This window comes from Corythoichthys intestinalis, chromosome 8 (assembly GCF_030265065.1).
Source record: "Corythoichthys intestinalis isolate RoL2023-P3 chromosome 8, ASM3026506v1, whole genome shotgun sequence".
NCBI lineage: Eukaryota > Metazoa > Chordata > Actinopteri > Syngnathiformes > Syngnathidae > Corythoichthys > Corythoichthys intestinalis.
The window spans coordinates 21,829,443-21,846,597 of record NC_080402.1 but is presented as its reverse complement, the minus strand read 5'-3'; the positions used below and the strand labels follow the sequence as shown (position 1 = coordinate 21,846,597).

The following is a 17,155-nucleotide window of genomic DNA, read 5'->3' as shown; positions in this document are numbered from 1 at the left end:
TACCCCACGAAACCTAAAAGACAACATTAACTTTTTTTTTTTCTAATTTGACAGTTTTGGCAAATATTTATCCAATAATTTTCTATATATGGCGGAAAACACAGACAAGACTGAAAAAGCAGTTTCTGCTCTTGCACTCCTCTTTAAAAGAAACTGCTGTATTTAAAGCCAAAACAGCTGTTTTGTTTGATAGAACAATCCGTCTATATGCTGCCATAGCAGATTCATGGCGCATGAAGCCCCCGAACTATTTTTAATTTGTCCATTTTACCCTGGAAACCCCCTGTTTACAGACGTCGCGCAACCGCTTTTGTTTCAACCCAGCCATAAAACGAATGTAATTAATTATATTTATCATTAAAATGTCTGTCATTTTTAGCTTTGAATAATTAATTGGTGTCTAATATTTCGTTTAAAAAAACAAAACAACTTTTAAAAATTATTCACTCGCATCTTTTAAACAAATGATGTCACAATGAAAAATTTGGCGTCTGTAAAAAAAAGTCACGGATATCGACCTCATAACTATTGCTTAATTGTATTTTTTTTGTTACTGTTGCATTTCCTCTGACATGTTAGATGATAATCGATCCAAACAAAGAAAATGGGGGGAAAAAAACATTTAAAAGGGTAAATATATTAAAAAGGAACATCTCGACCACTCCTTGACGTCTGCGATTTCTGCATTGCGACCCTTGTTATATATTACCATGTTTCACCCATAAAATCCCCTAAAAATCCAGCTGTGGTTATTCACAGCTGTGGCTTGACACTCAGTGATACATGCTACATGGAGTTTTTGATCGAAACAAGGTAAGTACGCAATAATATCTCGTCATGGCATCATAGTCATGGCATCTGTAATTCTGCTCTCGCTTGTTCTCACCTCCAGATAGGGTTTTGCTGTTTAAAAAACATTTATTATTTTTTTTAAAATGCCCTCCTGTTCAATTTTTTCTTCCCCCAGAAAACTGAGATTTTAAGCTTTCCAGTGATGTATCACACATGCATATCGGACAATTTTGAAATTCGGCCAAATTGGGGGTCTCAGAGCGGAACTTCAAGTCACCTGAGTGTTTTCTGCCATATAGTTACCCTCAGAATCAAACCCTGATCAATACTGGATCCAGAATTGCTGACCGCCGTGCTGCCTTTTTTGTAAAATAATAAAAAATTGAGAGAAATTGCCAAAGTATGACAATCCTTACATGAAAAAAAGTGTCGTCTGTGTTAAATGCATATGCCCATACACGCAGATAGTCATTTTGGATTTTAAACATCACGTTTATCTTCATTAAACGTATGTTTTGTCCACCGAGCACGCTCTGGTCCACGTGGCCCTTCCCGCGTGGTGCTGAGGCTGGAGAATGTTGAGTGATGGCGCAGCATCATCGCAACGTGCTCGTCCGGAAGATGTTTCTATGTGACGGTATGCGTCAAGGAGGAGGGCGGGTGTGCAGCCTCTCGCTCTTTTGTATAGCATGCAGTGGGGCGCAGTCACAAGGATCGGGACTGTTGTTGGAAGACGAACGACACGCACGAGAAACACGTGCAGTGGGCGGCTCTCGGAGGAGCAGCTGCACGTGGCTTTGACGAGCACAGTCGCCACGCACTTCAGTCTGTTGCTGCATCTGCAAGAGACAACATCAGCATGGCTGTGGAGATGGAGCCCTCAGAGTAAGAACAATTTTTAAATTATTACTTAATGGATAATTATATGATTAGAATAGACACAGGTTTGCATTTTAAAAGGTCTCCTTCAGAAATTGTTTAACTCATTTATGAATGCCAGACTTCCTGCAATTAAGGGAATTCTTATTGTATGTTGTTTCATGTGCATTCTGCCTGTTGAACTCCCCAACCTGTTAGTATGCCTTTGATGGTGCCTAATTACATTACGTTTTCCTCCTTTGGGGAAAAGCGTTGCGCAGAAGGATTTTTATATGAAGGGTTAATGGTAGGTTTAATGAGTTCAACAGGCATACGAGAGAAGGGACGTTAAACAGCTGGCAACATGTGTACCGTCTGTATTATAATCCATATGATCATAAATAAATTGTTGCTATACAAACACATTATGACCAGTTGCACAGCAAAATACAAACGCTATATTCAATATTGCATGCAAATGTACATATTTGTATTCGGCTATATATGACTGAGATATTGGAGAAAATCACGTATTTTGGGGGTGTGAAGTGGTTCAAAGAATTTTTTTTAACAGGATTGATATTGTTTTTAATATCACTGTAACTTACAGCACAACTATGTCAATGAATAGTTTGTTAAAGAAATCAACAGTGTCAACCCCAACTGAAATTTCAACAATTCAATTATTTGAAGCATGCAACACGTTTACTGAATCGTGATCATGTTATTTTTCTATAAAATACATATTACTGGAAACTACCCAGCTTTTCGATGATACACGCTTTATAAATTTAACCCCTTCAGGACCGCATTTTTTCTACTGGGCAAAAAAAAATCTGCCTGATTTTTACTCTACTCAAACACCAGACCAAAGTGCAATTTTTTTGGTCGGGGACATTTCATACTTTTATTGGTTATTTTTAATGTTAATGTGTTTTTGATGAGAAATGAGCACTTTACGTTATCCTTTTTGGAAGTTGCGTTTGGTTAGCCATTTTCAAAGAGCCAAAAATATCAAAGAGGGCGTGCCAAACATGATTTGATTTCGATGGGTAAAGTTTCACCTAATCATCTCCCAGAAGTGGCAATAGCAATAAAATTAGGTGTATCTATTGGTTTAGAGACGCGAACACGTCATGTCCTTCAGCAGCATGCTTAGGTCTTAAGGGGTTAAACAGACCACAAACTACAGTAGAGTGCAAATATCAAAACAACACAATAAGTTGTGGCACGTGCAGTAAAGTCAAGGAGCTTGACCAGGACATATGTGATAATTAATTCCTTCCTTTCTCTCTGTAGTGTCATTCGCCTAATAATGCAATACCTGAAAGAGAACAACCTCTACAGAACCTTGACCACATTACAGGAAGAAACAACAGTCTCGCTCAACACAGTGGAAAGCATCGACAGCTTCATCGCAGACATCTTACGTGGCCACTGGGACTCGGTCTTGCTCGCAATTGAATCACTCAAATTGCCAGATAACATACTTATAGACCTTTATGAACAGGTGAAACACCTTTTGTGATACATATTCAATTCAATTGTAAGGGCTTCATGCCATGTAAAAAAAGGAATAATTTTCAAACGTTTTTTCTCACTCTGAAATGCATTGAAGGAATGAAGCCTGGCATGAATGTCATAGATGTGGTAACGCTTGATTTAGATTGACATTTTCTGTGACTGAATTGATTTAATGATATGTTTGTGTGATTGCGGCGCTTTGCTGCTTGTAGCAGCATCAACAGACTCATCACATTATAGACAGCTATCAATATAGTCGAGTGCAATTCTTGCGGCATGGCAAACTACAGCTATAGTTGTGAACGTATTGTTCCATTGCTACATCTAATATTAATATTGTCAGTAAATATGAGTTGTACACTCGTAGTCAAAAGTTTTGAGACACTTTCTCACCCAACTGATTGGTGAAAAGTCTAAAAATCTATGACTGCAGATGTATGTTCTTTATGAAGACAAAATATTTTATTCATCGCCCACACTCAATCCTGCCAGACTGTGACACTGCTGTGAGTGGCCACTATATGTTATATAATAGTTATATATCTTGTTTCTAAAATTCATTTCAAAAGGTGGTAATGGAGCTGATTGAAATGAGGGAGGTGGGCGCCGCGCGTTCACTCCTCAAACAAACTGATCCGATGATCATGCTGAAGCAGACCCAACCTGAGAGGTTTAGCCACCTGGAACATCTGCTTACACTCTCCTACTTTGACCCGCGAGAGGTGAGACGTCCAAGGTTCCCTAGATTAAACTGTTCAAAAGTGTTCTGGTAAAGTGACACCCTGGCCCCTCCACTGCAGGCGTACCTAAAAGGCAGCAGCAAGGAGAAACGACGCAGGGCTATTGCAGAGGAGCTGGCGAGGGAGGTCAGTGTGGTGCCGCCATCACGCCTCATGGGCCTTCTTGAAGAAGTTGGTGTAAGTATCCAAAGTCATTGTGCAGCACTATAAAACTACCTGCAAAATGGTTAGGCATTATTTTTTTATGTTAAAAGCTTAAGCATGAACATAAAAATGCACTTTTACCTCTCCAGGTGAGCTTCATTTTACTTTTGCATATTTTCATGTTCATCCCTCAACATTATACAGAAGGATAATATCCCTAGCTTTTTGTTTGCAGTTATATGCAAACTTATATACGTACACAGTATCCTAAATAGTGAATTTCATGTATTGCACTCAATAATTGGTTGATGTTGGATTTTTAGTCGTTAAGACTGAACTCCCCAGAGAGTCTCTCACCCGAAATGACCATTGAGAGCCCAAGCAACAAGGAAAGACATGCTGAGAAAGAGACTTATCCAACCCAACTGTACCGACATATTAAGGTAAATAACATATACAGTACAACAGCAAAACCCTGACTGGAGGTGAGAGCACACAAGAGCATAGTTAAAGACGCCACAATTTTACCGAAGTATTTTCGCGTACTTACCTCTTTTCGATCCAAAAACTCCATGTAGCATGTATCACCTCATGTCAAGACACAGCCAGATTTTTGTGGGATTTTATGGGTGAAACATGGTAATATAACAAGGGCCGCGATGCAGAAATCGCAGACGTCAAGGAGTGGTCGAGATTTTCATTTTCATATATTTACCCTTTTAATATAAACCCTTTTAAGCGATAGTTATGAGGTAGATATCTGTGACTTATTTACAGCCACAATTGTTTTCATTGTGACGTAATTTGTTTAAAAGTTTAAAATATGCGAGTGAATAATTTTTTAAAAGTTTTTTAATCTAAATATTAGACATCAATTAATGATTCAAAGCTAAAAATGACAGACATTTCGAATAATAAATGATATATATATATATATATATAATAATAAATGAGATTATATATATATATAATGATAAGATTATATATATAAATTAGGGGTGTCAAACGATTAAAATTTTTAATCAAGTTAATTACAGCTTAAAAATTAATTAATCGTAATTAATCGCAATTAATCGCAATTCAAACCATCTATAAAATATGCCATATTTTTCTGTAAAATATTGTTGGAATGGAAAGATAAGACACAAGATGGATATATACATTCAACATACGGTACATAAGTACTATATTTCTTTATCATAACAATAAATCAACAAGATGGCATTATCATTATTAACATTCTGTTAAAGCGGTCCATGGATAGAAAGACTTGTATTTCTCAAAAGACAAGTTATAGAAATTTTATATCAAAACCCCTCTTCATGTTTTCGTTTTAAAAAAATTTGTAAAATTTTCAATCAAAAAATAAACTAGTAGCCCGCCATTGTTGATGTCAATAATTACTTACACAATGCTCATGGGTGCTGAAGCCTATAAAATCAGTCGCACCCAAGCGCCAGCAGAGGGCGGCAAAACTCCGAAAAACACAACAAGAACACCTTTCACTGTGCTCTCATTATAATCTGTTTGAGCGGGGCATTTGTGGGTTAATTGCGTCAAATATTTTAACGGGATTAATTAAAAAAATGAATTACCGCTCGTTAATGCGATAATTTTGACAGCCCTAATATATATATCTATATATATATATATATATATATATATATATATGTATATATATATATATATATGAACAAAACCTTTTTATGGCTAGGTTGAAACTAAAGCGGATGCGCGATGTCTGTAAAAGGGGGCTTCCAGGGTAAAACAGACAAATTAAAAATAGTTCGGGGACTTAATGCGCCATGAAACTGCTATGGCAGCATATAAACATATTGTTCTATCAAACACAACAGTTCTTTTGGCTTAAAATACAGCAGTTTATTTTAAAGAGGGGTGCAAGATCAGAAACAGCTTTTTCAGCCTTGTCCGTGTTTTCCAAAATATACGTATATTTAAAAAAAAAAAAAAAAAGTATGATATCAAATTGTACAAATTCTATACAATTTATTTATAAAAATGGATAGCCAATAAGTATTGGGCAGCCAGCAAAAGTTACATTTAGCACTTTGTAGTGTATCCTGGTTTGGTAATGACAAATGTTTCATGTAGTTCTTGACCTTTCTACACGCATTTAGTTGATAATATGGCACACTCCTCTGGGGACTGGCTAGGCCACTCGAGAACTTTGATATGTTTTTTTATGGAGCCAATACTTATTGACGCTACTGTATATAAATTCAGTATAGATATATTTAAGGTATCAATCTTCCTCTGTGCATACAGAAAATAAAGTCTTAAGTCCTTACATCATCAAGTATAACTCTGAATATGTTTCTAAATCATTACAAATATTGAAAACCCTCCTCACAAGCTTTAATTCTATGCAGAACGTGATACTATTTACTGCTAATCGATTTTTAGCCTCGTTAGAATTGAAGTGCAGGCACTCTGGAGCTGAAGGTCAATTTGAAAAATAATTAGATGGGTGGCTCAGTGATATATTAGATTAAACTCCTTTTCAAGCTGTATAGATGTGTGCTCAGTGGGTTGAGGACAATTAATTGAGCTAATTATTCATGTGCAGTTTGGACGGCGGTCACATGTGGAATGTGCCCGTTTCTCACCCGATGGCAAGTACTTAATCTCAGGCTCGGTGGACGGCTTCATTGAAGTGTGGAACTTCCACACAGGCAACATAAGCAAGGTAAAGTAAATAATGTTATATGAAATATTTCTGTATGAAAAAACATTCAGACAGTCTATCCTTTTTTCTCTCTTAATAATTCAGGATTTAAAATATCAGGCCCAAGACAGCTTCATGATGATGGATGATGCAGTGTTGTGCATGTGCTTCAGCCAAGATTCAGATCTACTAGCCACTGGAGCTCAGAATGGAAAAATAAAGGTACACCCCTTTGATCAAGAATTGCATAAATGTACAAAAAAAATAATTTTCCCACGGCGCTTTTTTTTTGTGTCGTTTATGTAAGGTTTGGAAGATCCAGAGTGGTCTATGCTTACGCAGGTTTGAGCACGCGCACAGCAAAGGTGTGACTTGTCTGAGTTTCTCCAAGGACAGCAACCAAATTCTCAGTGCATCCTTTGACCACACCATCAGGTGGGCTAAATCATGTATGTTCTAACAACAGATTACAAAATACACTGAGTTCCTTGCAAGGGAGAATAACAAATTAAATTTAATTCAACCTGAATGTGATAATCAGTGATTTCTTATACTAGAATATAAATGAGTGACCTCAATGATTATTTTGTTTGTGTGGTGTTTATGCCTGTGATTGACTTGCAAGCAGTCAAGGATGTGGTGTTTCTTTCATCAGACCTTGAACAGGATGACCAACATATATACTGTAAACCAGACATGTCCAAAGTCCGGCCCGGGGGTCAAATGCGGCCCGTGCTCAAATTTCATTCGGCCCCCAGCCTCTGTCATAAAATCAATAACGTCTGGCCCGCACACAGACTTAATAAATTGGTCAGCATTACTAATACCGTCATATGAAGTAGCGTACACAATAAATGCTGCTCCTCATTTACCCACCAAAAGTCAGCAGCACTCTAAGCAACATTACCCCGTGTGACCCTTCTAATTTTCTAAAATGGCGACAATCAACAACAAAAAAAGTTGACTGCGACAGCCGACGCTCCAAGGATAGGTGGAAATTGGACTATTTCTTCACTAAAATACGCAACAACTGTGTCTGCCTCATTTGCAAAGAGACAGTCGCTGTTTTTAAAGAGTTCAGTGTGAGGCGATATTACCAAACAAGACACTCTGACATGTACGACAAGATTACAGGGAAGATACGCACTGAGAAATTGAAGCTAGTTTAACATCACACCTGCAGTATTTCGCAAGAGCCCGAGAGTTGAAAGAGAACGCCACAAAGGTTAGTTATGAGATTGTTGAAATTATGAATAAAAAGAAAAAATAGTACAGCAAATGTGACACACAGATTGGTTTGCTAAAATTTGCTTAAATATATTGTTCTACGTAAAGGACGTCAGCCAAGGTCGGCCCCCACATTTTTACCACACCAAATCCGGCCCCCTTTGCAAAAAGTTTCGACACCCCTGCTGTAAACTGAGTGGATGGAACAACGGGAACTATTGAATATACAGTGAAGTAGCTTCATTTGAAATTGCACTCAACGAAAAACCAAAACTTCTTATAATTTTGAGGAGGGTTGGAATGCAATTATTGAGTTAGATCAAGCAATTAATTTTAGGAACCCATTACACTATGTTCATTTGTCAAATGGAGCCTATTTGACACTCTATGGCAAAACAACATTTGTCTTCATAATACCACCAAGCTGTATTTTAAAAAGCAATAAGAGCTGTGGCCTCACAGTCAACTCAAGTCAAATCAATACATGGATGGATCAATTGACAGGGGTTCAATAAAGATGCCCGACCACAGACAAGAAATTGGATATTTCTATATCTGTCTCCAGGGCAGTGTGAGCCGAGCTTCTCGTCTTTGCCAGATCATGAGCTGCGTGGGAGCAGAAAAGACTCCATGTGCTTAAGAATAACATTCCCACGTGCTCCACCATGCGTTATTGCATGAGTTGTAATTTTCTCTATCCTTGCGCCTCCTCCATGCTGAGATGACAGACCTCCCTTCCAGATCTTTTGTCACGGTCCAGCTCAACTCTCTGCTGGAGCTAAAAATAACTCCTAATTCAGCAACACATTTTGTCTGTTTCTAAAAAAATAATCCCCCCATGAGTTGACAAATCTTATTTGTTTGTTTATTTGTTCTTGTTTGTGATGATGTCATCCTCAGGATCCATGAGCTGCGTTCAGGCCAAACACTAAAGGAATTAAATGGACATCTATCATTTGTGAATGATGCCTCATTTACTGAAGATGGATTTCACATCATCAGCGCGTCATCAGATGGGACTGTTAAGGTATACTGTAGTAATCAAATGAAATGCGATGCCAATTTGTAGATTTTGAGTGGGAATTTATTTTCATCTATATTTGGTTGTTAATGATCATTGTGCATCGTGTAAATTCTATTTGAATTGTTCACACTTTATGGCCGTGACATCATGAGTATCAGCTCTTGTTTTGCATTTTCTAAAACTACATGTTTACTACAGTCCTATTTTTAGTGAGTTGGCAATACAGTGGGGCAAATAAGTATTTAGCCAACCACTAATTGTGCAAGTTCTCCCACTTGAAAATATTAGAGAGGCCTGTAATTGTCAACATTGGTAAATCTCAACTATGAGAGACAGAATGTGGAAAACAACCCAGAAAATCACATTGTTTGATTTTTAAAGAATTTATTTGCAAATCATGGTGAAAAATAAGTATTTGGTCAATACCAAAAGTTCATTTCAATACTTGGTTATGTACCCTTTGTTGGCAGTAACTGAGGCCAAACGTTTTCTGTAACTCTTTACAAGCTTTTCACACACTGTTGCTGATATTTTGGCCCATTCCTCCATGCAGCTCTCCTCTAGAGCAGTGATGTTTTAGGGCTGTCGTTGGGTAACACGGACTTTCAACTCCCTCCACAGATTTTCTATGGGGTTCAGATCTGGAGACTGGCTAAGCCACTCCAGGACCTTGAAATGCTTCTTGCGATGCCACTCCTTTGTTGCCCTGGCTGTGTGTTTGGGATCATTGCCATGCTGAAAGACCCAGCCACGTCTCACCTTCAATGCCCTTGCTGATGGAAGGAGATTTTCACTCAAAATCTCTCGATACATGGCCACATTCATTCTTTCCTTTACACAGATCAGTCGTCCTGGTCCCTTTGCAGAAAAACAGCCCCAAAGCGTGATGTTTCCACCCCCATGCTTCACAGTGGGTATGATGTTCTTCGGATGCAATTCAGTATTCTTTCTCCTCCAAACACGAGAACCTGTGTTTCTACCAAAAAGTTCTATTTTGGTTTCATCTGACCATAACACATTCTCCCAGTCCTCTTCTGGATCATACAAATGCTCTGTAGCGAACCACAGACGGGCCTGGACGTGTACTGGCTTCAGCAGGGGGACACGTCTTGCAGGGCAGGATTTGAGTCCCTGGCGGCGCATTGTCTTACTGATTTGTTACTTGGTTACTGTGGCCCCAGCTCTCTTTAGATCATTCACGAGGTCCCCCCGTGTGGTTCTGGGATTTTTGCTCACCGTTCTTGTTATCATTTTGACGCCACGGGGTGAGATCTTGCATGGAGCCCCAGATCGAGGGAGATTATCAGTGGTCTTGTATGTCTTCCATTTTCTAATAATTGCTCCCACAGTTCTTCACACCAAGTGTTTTACCTATTGCAGATTCAGTCTTCCCAGCCTGGTGCAGGTCTACAATTTTGTCTCTGGTGTCCTTCGAAAGCTCTTTGGTCTTGGCCATCGTGGAGTTTTGTCTGAGGTTGTGGACAGGTGTCTTTTATACTGATAATGAGTTAAAACAGGTGCCATTAATACAGGTAACGAGTGGAGCCTCGTTAGACCTCGTTAAAAGAAGTTAGACCTCTTTGACAGCCAGAAATCTTGCTTGTTTGTAGATGACCAAATACTTATTTTCCACTCTAATTTGGAAATAAATTCTTTAAAAATCAAACATTGTGATTGTCTGTCCTAACCCCCCCCCCCCCCCATACTTTCTCTCATGGTTTAGGTTTACCCATGTTGACAATTACAGGCCTCTCTAATCTTTTCAAGTAGGAGAACTTGCACAATTGGTGGTTTACTAAATACTTATTTGCCCCACTGCAGTTGTTAATAGGCTGTATGGCTGCCATTAAACTCTCTGTCTGGCTACAATTCTGTGACCATGAGGAGCTACGACTGCAAGGTGATGCAAAGTCAATGGGTCCACTCTAGATTCACACTTTCATTTACACCTTTGGACAATTTAGTCTTTAAGGGGATGAACATTTTTGCTTTTGTGTGAGGAAGAAAGAGAAAACCCAGATACAATGGGAAAAGCATGCGAAGTCCACAGAGCTGAGACCTCTCGCTGGTGCAGACATGCCATCCACTTTGCATGTGCTGCCTTTTTTGAATTGAGCTTTTCCGTTTTACATTACATCAGATTAGCAAGAGTCTTTTTCAAGCTGACTTTGGGAAGGAGGTGTAGTACATCTTTGACTGATATGCACAGCATAGTGATATTGGAAGATTATTCATGTGGATAGAACCTATTAGGCTCTGTATAATTGTCTAATTTTCAAATGTAACCACCCTGTTGGGACGTAACTGTGGACAGTAAACCTCTCGATTATGTCGAGGAGTTTACTGTACATATCTGGGAAGTCTCTTCAGTAAGGACAATGTATGTGGAAAGGACAACAACAACAGATTGGGGAAAGCTAGCAGCACCTTTGCCTGTCTCCGGACCATATGGAAATCCAAGCAATATAGCTTTCAAGGGATCCACAGATAGAAAGACTTGTAGTTTAAAAAAAAAAAAAAAAAAACGTTATTATGAGTTAAAATAATTTGATATTAAAACCCCTTTTAATATTTTCGCTTTTATAGAATTTGTAAAATTAGTTTAACTAGTAGGTCACCATCGTTGTTGACGTTGCAGGACGGTGACGTCACTGGGTTATGCTGCTGAGCTTCCAGAGTATGATTCTAGCGACATGTCATCTGTTCAGCCCTTTCAATTTGAACCTGAGAGGAACGTTAATGAGCATAACAGCACTGTCGATGTTTCACAAAACGAGCAGTGAAAGCAAAATCAACAGGAAAGACGGGATGAGACGAGATGAGAGTAGGACAAAACCGGTGTTCTGCCAAAATGTGCTACACCAGCGAAACGTCTAACAAGAGGGGAATGTGACACTCAAAGTATTACTGTGTGCTTTCAGCTTGTATTGTTTAGATGCATACAGACAGAACACACTAAAGATGCCTTTAAGAAAATACCTAAATGTAGTAGTATCAAATAAAGGTGGTTTAAATACTGTACGTGACGAATTTGGTCAACAGAACAACAATCTGCTTAAAAGCTACCACAAGAAAACACATGGGGAAACACATGCAAAAAGTATTTTTAGGCAATAAAAAGGTAATAAAAGACTCAATAAAAACACAAACAGTAAGTACTCGCCACTTTTAACCGCTGTGCACATGAAGGAATTGCAGAACACCGGTAGTCTTCGTCGAGTGACAGTGACAAACAACGTCATCACCCCCCGAGCGTCCATTGCGTGCATAAAATATGGCGCCCTCCGTTGGTCAAAACTTGTACTAAATATTCTACATTTTTAAATCAATGGCAATATTTTATGTGTTTCTAATAACATTTTAATAAAAGTTAACAACTGTGGCTTATTAGAGCCTACAAGTCATTAAGTCTGAGGTTCCCTTTAAGACCACGATTCGGATATACAACATCAGTGTTAAACCAGTCCTGCTCTATGGCTCGGAGTGCTGAAGAGTGTTTGAGAGCGACATGAAAAAGATCAATACCTTCCACAACGGATGTCTCCGGAAGATATGCCGAATCTTTTGGACAGATAAGATTTCAAATAAGGACCTGTATAACAAGACAAACTGCCGCAACGTGGTACAGGAAATAAAACATCGCCGGCTCAGATTGCTTGGACATGTCCTCTGAATGGACCAGGACTGTATTCCCAAAGTAGCCTTGAGATGGACCCCCTTTTCGCAAGAGGAAGCAAGGAAGGCCAAAGACAACATGGTGGAAAACTGTGACCTCGGAACTGAAGATGATCAATCTAACATGGAGTGAGGCACAACATGCTGCACAGAATCGAACCAAATACAAGCAGATAGTCACAGCCTTATGTTCCACAGGGAACGAAGAGGATTAAGTAAGTAAGTACAGTACTTTAGGACAGGACTACTTATTTGCCTTATTGTTTTCCAAATCTCAACAAGCCCCTTCTCTCCTGGGTATCAAATTGATGCCTCATGTTGTTAAAAATAATGACATTGTATCTGAAAGTTAACCGTCCTATTTATTGGATGATTATTATTGTGTGTGTGTTTTAGATTTGGAACAGCAAAACTTGTGAATGCATACACACGTTCAAATCTCTGTCCTGGGCTTCGGATGTACCTGTGAACAACGTGGTCACTCTTCCTCAAAATCCACAGCTCTTTGTAGTTTGTGACCACTCCAGCACGGTCATCGTCATGAACACGCAGGGTCAGGTGAGAGGCATCACAAATGAACGTGGCAGGCCAGACTGGGCCCGCAAACTGTAGTTTGATAACCCCTGCTGATTAGGAATTGTAATATGAATAACTTTCTTAGCCAGAACTAGAGTTACTGGCTGCAATTCATAGGAAATTAAGTAAAACGCTTTACTAAGGGATGCTGTCATCCGTCCAGTAGAGTATTCATTATACATTCACAATTTTTCCACTGGGAATATCCGAGTTTTCTTGCTTGGTTTCTTCTCAGACTGTCAAGACATTCAGTGCAGATAGAAAGTCGGGAGCAAAGTTTGTGTGCAGCACAGTGTCCCCGCGAGGCGAGTGGATTTACTGTGTGGGAGAGGACTCTGTGCTCTACTGCTTCAACTACATGACAGCAAGACTTGAGAAAACCCTAACGGTAGGCTCTGTGGAAAATAGTCATTCATTACCTAGAGCCTTTCGGGAGATGATGAGTAATGGAATTTATATAAGAGTTCACAATTGGACGGGAATATGCTTATTTGCTATTGTGCTCATCGCAGGTCCACGAGAAAGACGTAATTGGCATCACTCACCACCCACATGAGAATCTGATCGCTACTTACAGTGAAGACGGCCTCCTGAGGCTGTGGAAGCCTTAGACTAGTGATTTCGTATTTTATTGGAGGATGTGGAGAACCTCACACCTGACATTTCCATCCCGATGTGCGATAAGAGTAGTGTAATACTGAATTGAGACACTACAAAAAAAACAAACAGATATTAACAACTACAGTGGGGCAAATAAGTATTTAGTCAACCACCAATTGTGCAAGTTCTCCTACTTGAAAAGATTAGAGAGGCCTGTAATTTTCAACATGGGTAACCTCAACCATGTGAGACACAATGTGGGGAAAAAAACAAACAAACAAACAAAAAAAAAAACAGAAAATCACATTGTTTGATTTTTAAAGAATTTATTTCCAAATTAGAGTGGAAAATAAGTATTTGGTCACCTACAAACAAGCAAGATTTCTGGCTGTCAAAGAGGCCTAACTTCTTCTAATGAGGTTCCACTCGTTACCTGTTTTAACTCATTATCGGTATAAAAGACACCTGTCCACAATCTCAGTCAGTCACACTCCAAACTCCACTACGGCCAAGACCAAAAAGCTGTCGAAGGACACCAGAGACAAAATTGTAGACCTGCACCAGGCTGGGAAGACTGAATCTGCAATAGGTAAAACGTTTGGTGTAAAGAAATCAACTGTGGGAGTAATTATTAGAAAATGGAAGACATACAAGACCACTGATAATCTCCCTCGATCTGGAGCTCCATGTAAGATCTCACCCCGTGGCGTCAAATGATAACAAGAACGGTGAGCAAAAACCCCAGAACCACACGGGGGGACCGAGTGAATGACCTACAGAGAGCTGGGACCACAGTAACAAAGGCTACTATCAGTAACACAATGCGCCGCCAGGGACTCAAATCCTGCTCTACCAGACGTGTCCCCCTGCTGAAGCCAGTACATGCCCAGGCCCGTCTGCGGTTCGCTATAGAGCATTTGGATGATCCAGAAGAGGACTGGGAGAATGTGATATGGTCAGATGAAACCAAAATAGAACTTTTTGGTAGAAACACAGGTTCTAGTGTTTGGAGGAGAAAGAATACTGAATTGCAGCCGAAGAACACCATACCCACAGTGAAGCATGGGGGTGGAAACATCATGCTTTGGGGCTGTTTTTCTGCAAAGGGAATTGAAAGTCTGTGTTATCCAACGACAGCCCCAAAACATCACTGCTCTAGAGGAGATCTGCATGGAGGAATGGGCCAAAATACGAGCAACAGTGTGTGAAAAGCTTGTGAAGAGTTACAGAAAACGTTTGGCCTTATTGCCAACAAAGGGTACCGAACAAAGTATTGAGATGAACTTTTGGTAATGACCAAATACTTATTTTCCACCATGATTTGCAAATAAATTCTTTAAAAATCAAACAATCTGATTTTCTGTTTTTTTTTTTTTCCTCCACATTCCGTCTCTCATGGTTGAGGTTTACCCATGTTGACAATTACAGGCCTCTCTAATATTTCCAAGTGGGAGAACTTGCACAATTAGTGGTTGACTAAATACTTATTTGCCCCACTGTATATACAAGTGAATTCTTGTACAGTACGCTAAACTAGAATTCCTAAGAAACTGCATTTGAATGCTGAGAAATGGCAGTTTAGTGGTTTACACAGATAACTTTCATACAGCCGGCGTGGGCTCACCCTGTAACTCACTGGCCTGATCATGAACAGTGTTACTTAAAAGGGATGGCATCAAATAAACATAATAAATATAGTAGTGGTAATTTAGGATCACTATGGTAATCACATGACAGCATATTGTAGCAGGCTGGCGATAGTAAATATGGCCGCTTTGAGCCACAGGGCAATTCACCTATGATCTTCAGGTGGATATATACTATACACAGTATTCTCCATATTTCAAAAATAGTATTTTGTTGTTTTTTTAAATGAGCTTTATAATATTAACATTTGATTTACACCAGCGATAAGCAATATTAAATTACAGGTAAAAAGAATATTATGGATGCAGGTTGCCAACAAGACAACAAAATGTGGATTAAAGCCTTTAGTGAGAGCTTTTTTTAGTCATATTGTATGAAGACAATTTACTCCCTCAATATTTTACTTGTTTCCAACTTAACCAGTGCAGTAAAAATATCCCCCATTTTCATTTCTTACTTATTCATAGTGGATATGAAAATGCATGATGGTGATCTGTTGTGAGTCAAGAATATGACGTCTTTTACAAATCTATACCGGTTCTTTGTTTGGCCGTAAACAAACAGCATCAGGAATTAGAGTATCATTTATAACATTTTATTTCTAAGGCACTTTTTATAAATGTTTTTTGTATGACTTTTTCAGTCTCATCTGTTTTCTGCATGCTAAATAGCGTTTGCATGCTTTCAACACTAGTTTCAGTGAAGCTCCAGTGACACTTGCTGTATGTACTATATGTGCAATTAACGCGATGCCACATCACTCGTTTGTGGTGGAAATTCTCAGATATGTACAGGTGCAAGTCTGATAATATACTATATGTCCTGTGGTAGTCATCTTTCACTGTTGTTATGTGCATAATATGCCACTGGTCCCAACAGTCAGAAATGATTATGAATAAAACTTCCAAAACTCCAGTTGGTGTTTGTGTGAATACATTTTCACATAGTATTTTTATACATGGCTCATTCTTAAAATTCAGAATGGCTGTCAAGAACACACCCCTTTTGTGGGGGGTGGGTGGGCAAACATGTCAAACATGTTGAACGCTCAAACGTAGTGTCAGCTGTTTACAAACACTCTCCATCCAACCTCATTGAGTTCAACCTGTTTAACAAGGAAGGATGGGCAAAATTTTCAGTCTCTCGATGTGCAAATCTGATCGAGACATACCCTGAGAGAATTGCAGCTGTAATTGCAACAAAAAGTGGCGCTACAAAGTATTAATGCAAGGGGCTGAATAACATTGCATGCCCTACTTTTTAGGTTTTTGTTAAAAAAAGTATAAAATAGCCCAAAAAAAGTCTGTTCCACTTCACGATTGTGTCCCAATTGTTGGTTCTTGACAAAAATTTCTAATTTTAATATCTTTATGCTTGAAGGCTGAAATGTGGCAAAAGGTTGAAAAGTTCAAGGGGGGGGGGGGGGGGCAATACTTTCCAAGGCACTGTATACAACGTTATATATTCTACGGGTGTATACACTACGATACTCTGAACATATTTTTGATTAGTCTCCAAGCTGAATATTTGTTGCATTTTTAAATGCAACGTTGAATGGACAACGAAACAGGGCTGGGCGGTCTTAGTTTTTTGTGAATTCAGAATCAGTAATAGTATTTCTAATGATTTCAATATTGTCCAAATTGATCTGAATTTGACTCG

The 17,155-nt window shown here is 39.0% G+C and overlaps 1 protein-coding gene across 1 annotated transcript; it reads left to right on the top strand.

The window, feature by feature from the left end:
• The first annotated feature begins 1,561 nt into the window (after positions 1–1,561).
• On the top strand, positions 1,562–16,401 carry LOC130920437 (WD40 repeat-containing protein SMU1-like). Its single transcript, XM_057843658.1, has 12 exons — positions 1,562–1,677; positions 2,950–3,160; positions 3,744–3,896; positions 3,975–4,091; positions 4,382–4,501; positions 6,646–6,765; positions 6,850–6,966; positions 7,052–7,179; positions 8,872–8,998; positions 13,067–13,228; positions 13,482–13,634; positions 13,759–16,401. Exons 1-12 carry the CDS (start codon positions 1,652–1,654, stop codon positions 13,855–13,857), a joined length of 1,533 nt encoding a protein of 510 aa, XP_057699641.1. The 5' UTR covers positions 1,562–1,651; the 3' UTR covers positions 13,858–16,401.
• The last annotated feature ends 754 nt before the right edge of the window (positions 16,402–17,155 follow it).

Excerpts from the sequence above, each read along its gene's own strand:
- LOC130920437 (XM_057843658.1), top strand. The coding sequence starts at position 1,652 with ATGGCTGTGGAGATGGAGCCCTCAGA. Across the intron at positions 1,678-2,949 it reads GTGGAGATGGAGCCCTCAGA|TGTCATTCGCCTAATAATGC; the intron begins GTAAGAACAATT and ends TTCTCTCTGTAG. Across the intron at positions 7,180-8,871 it reads TCCTTTGACCACACCATCAG|GATCCATGAGCTGCGTTCAG; the intron begins GTGGGCTAAATC and ends TGTCATCCTCAG.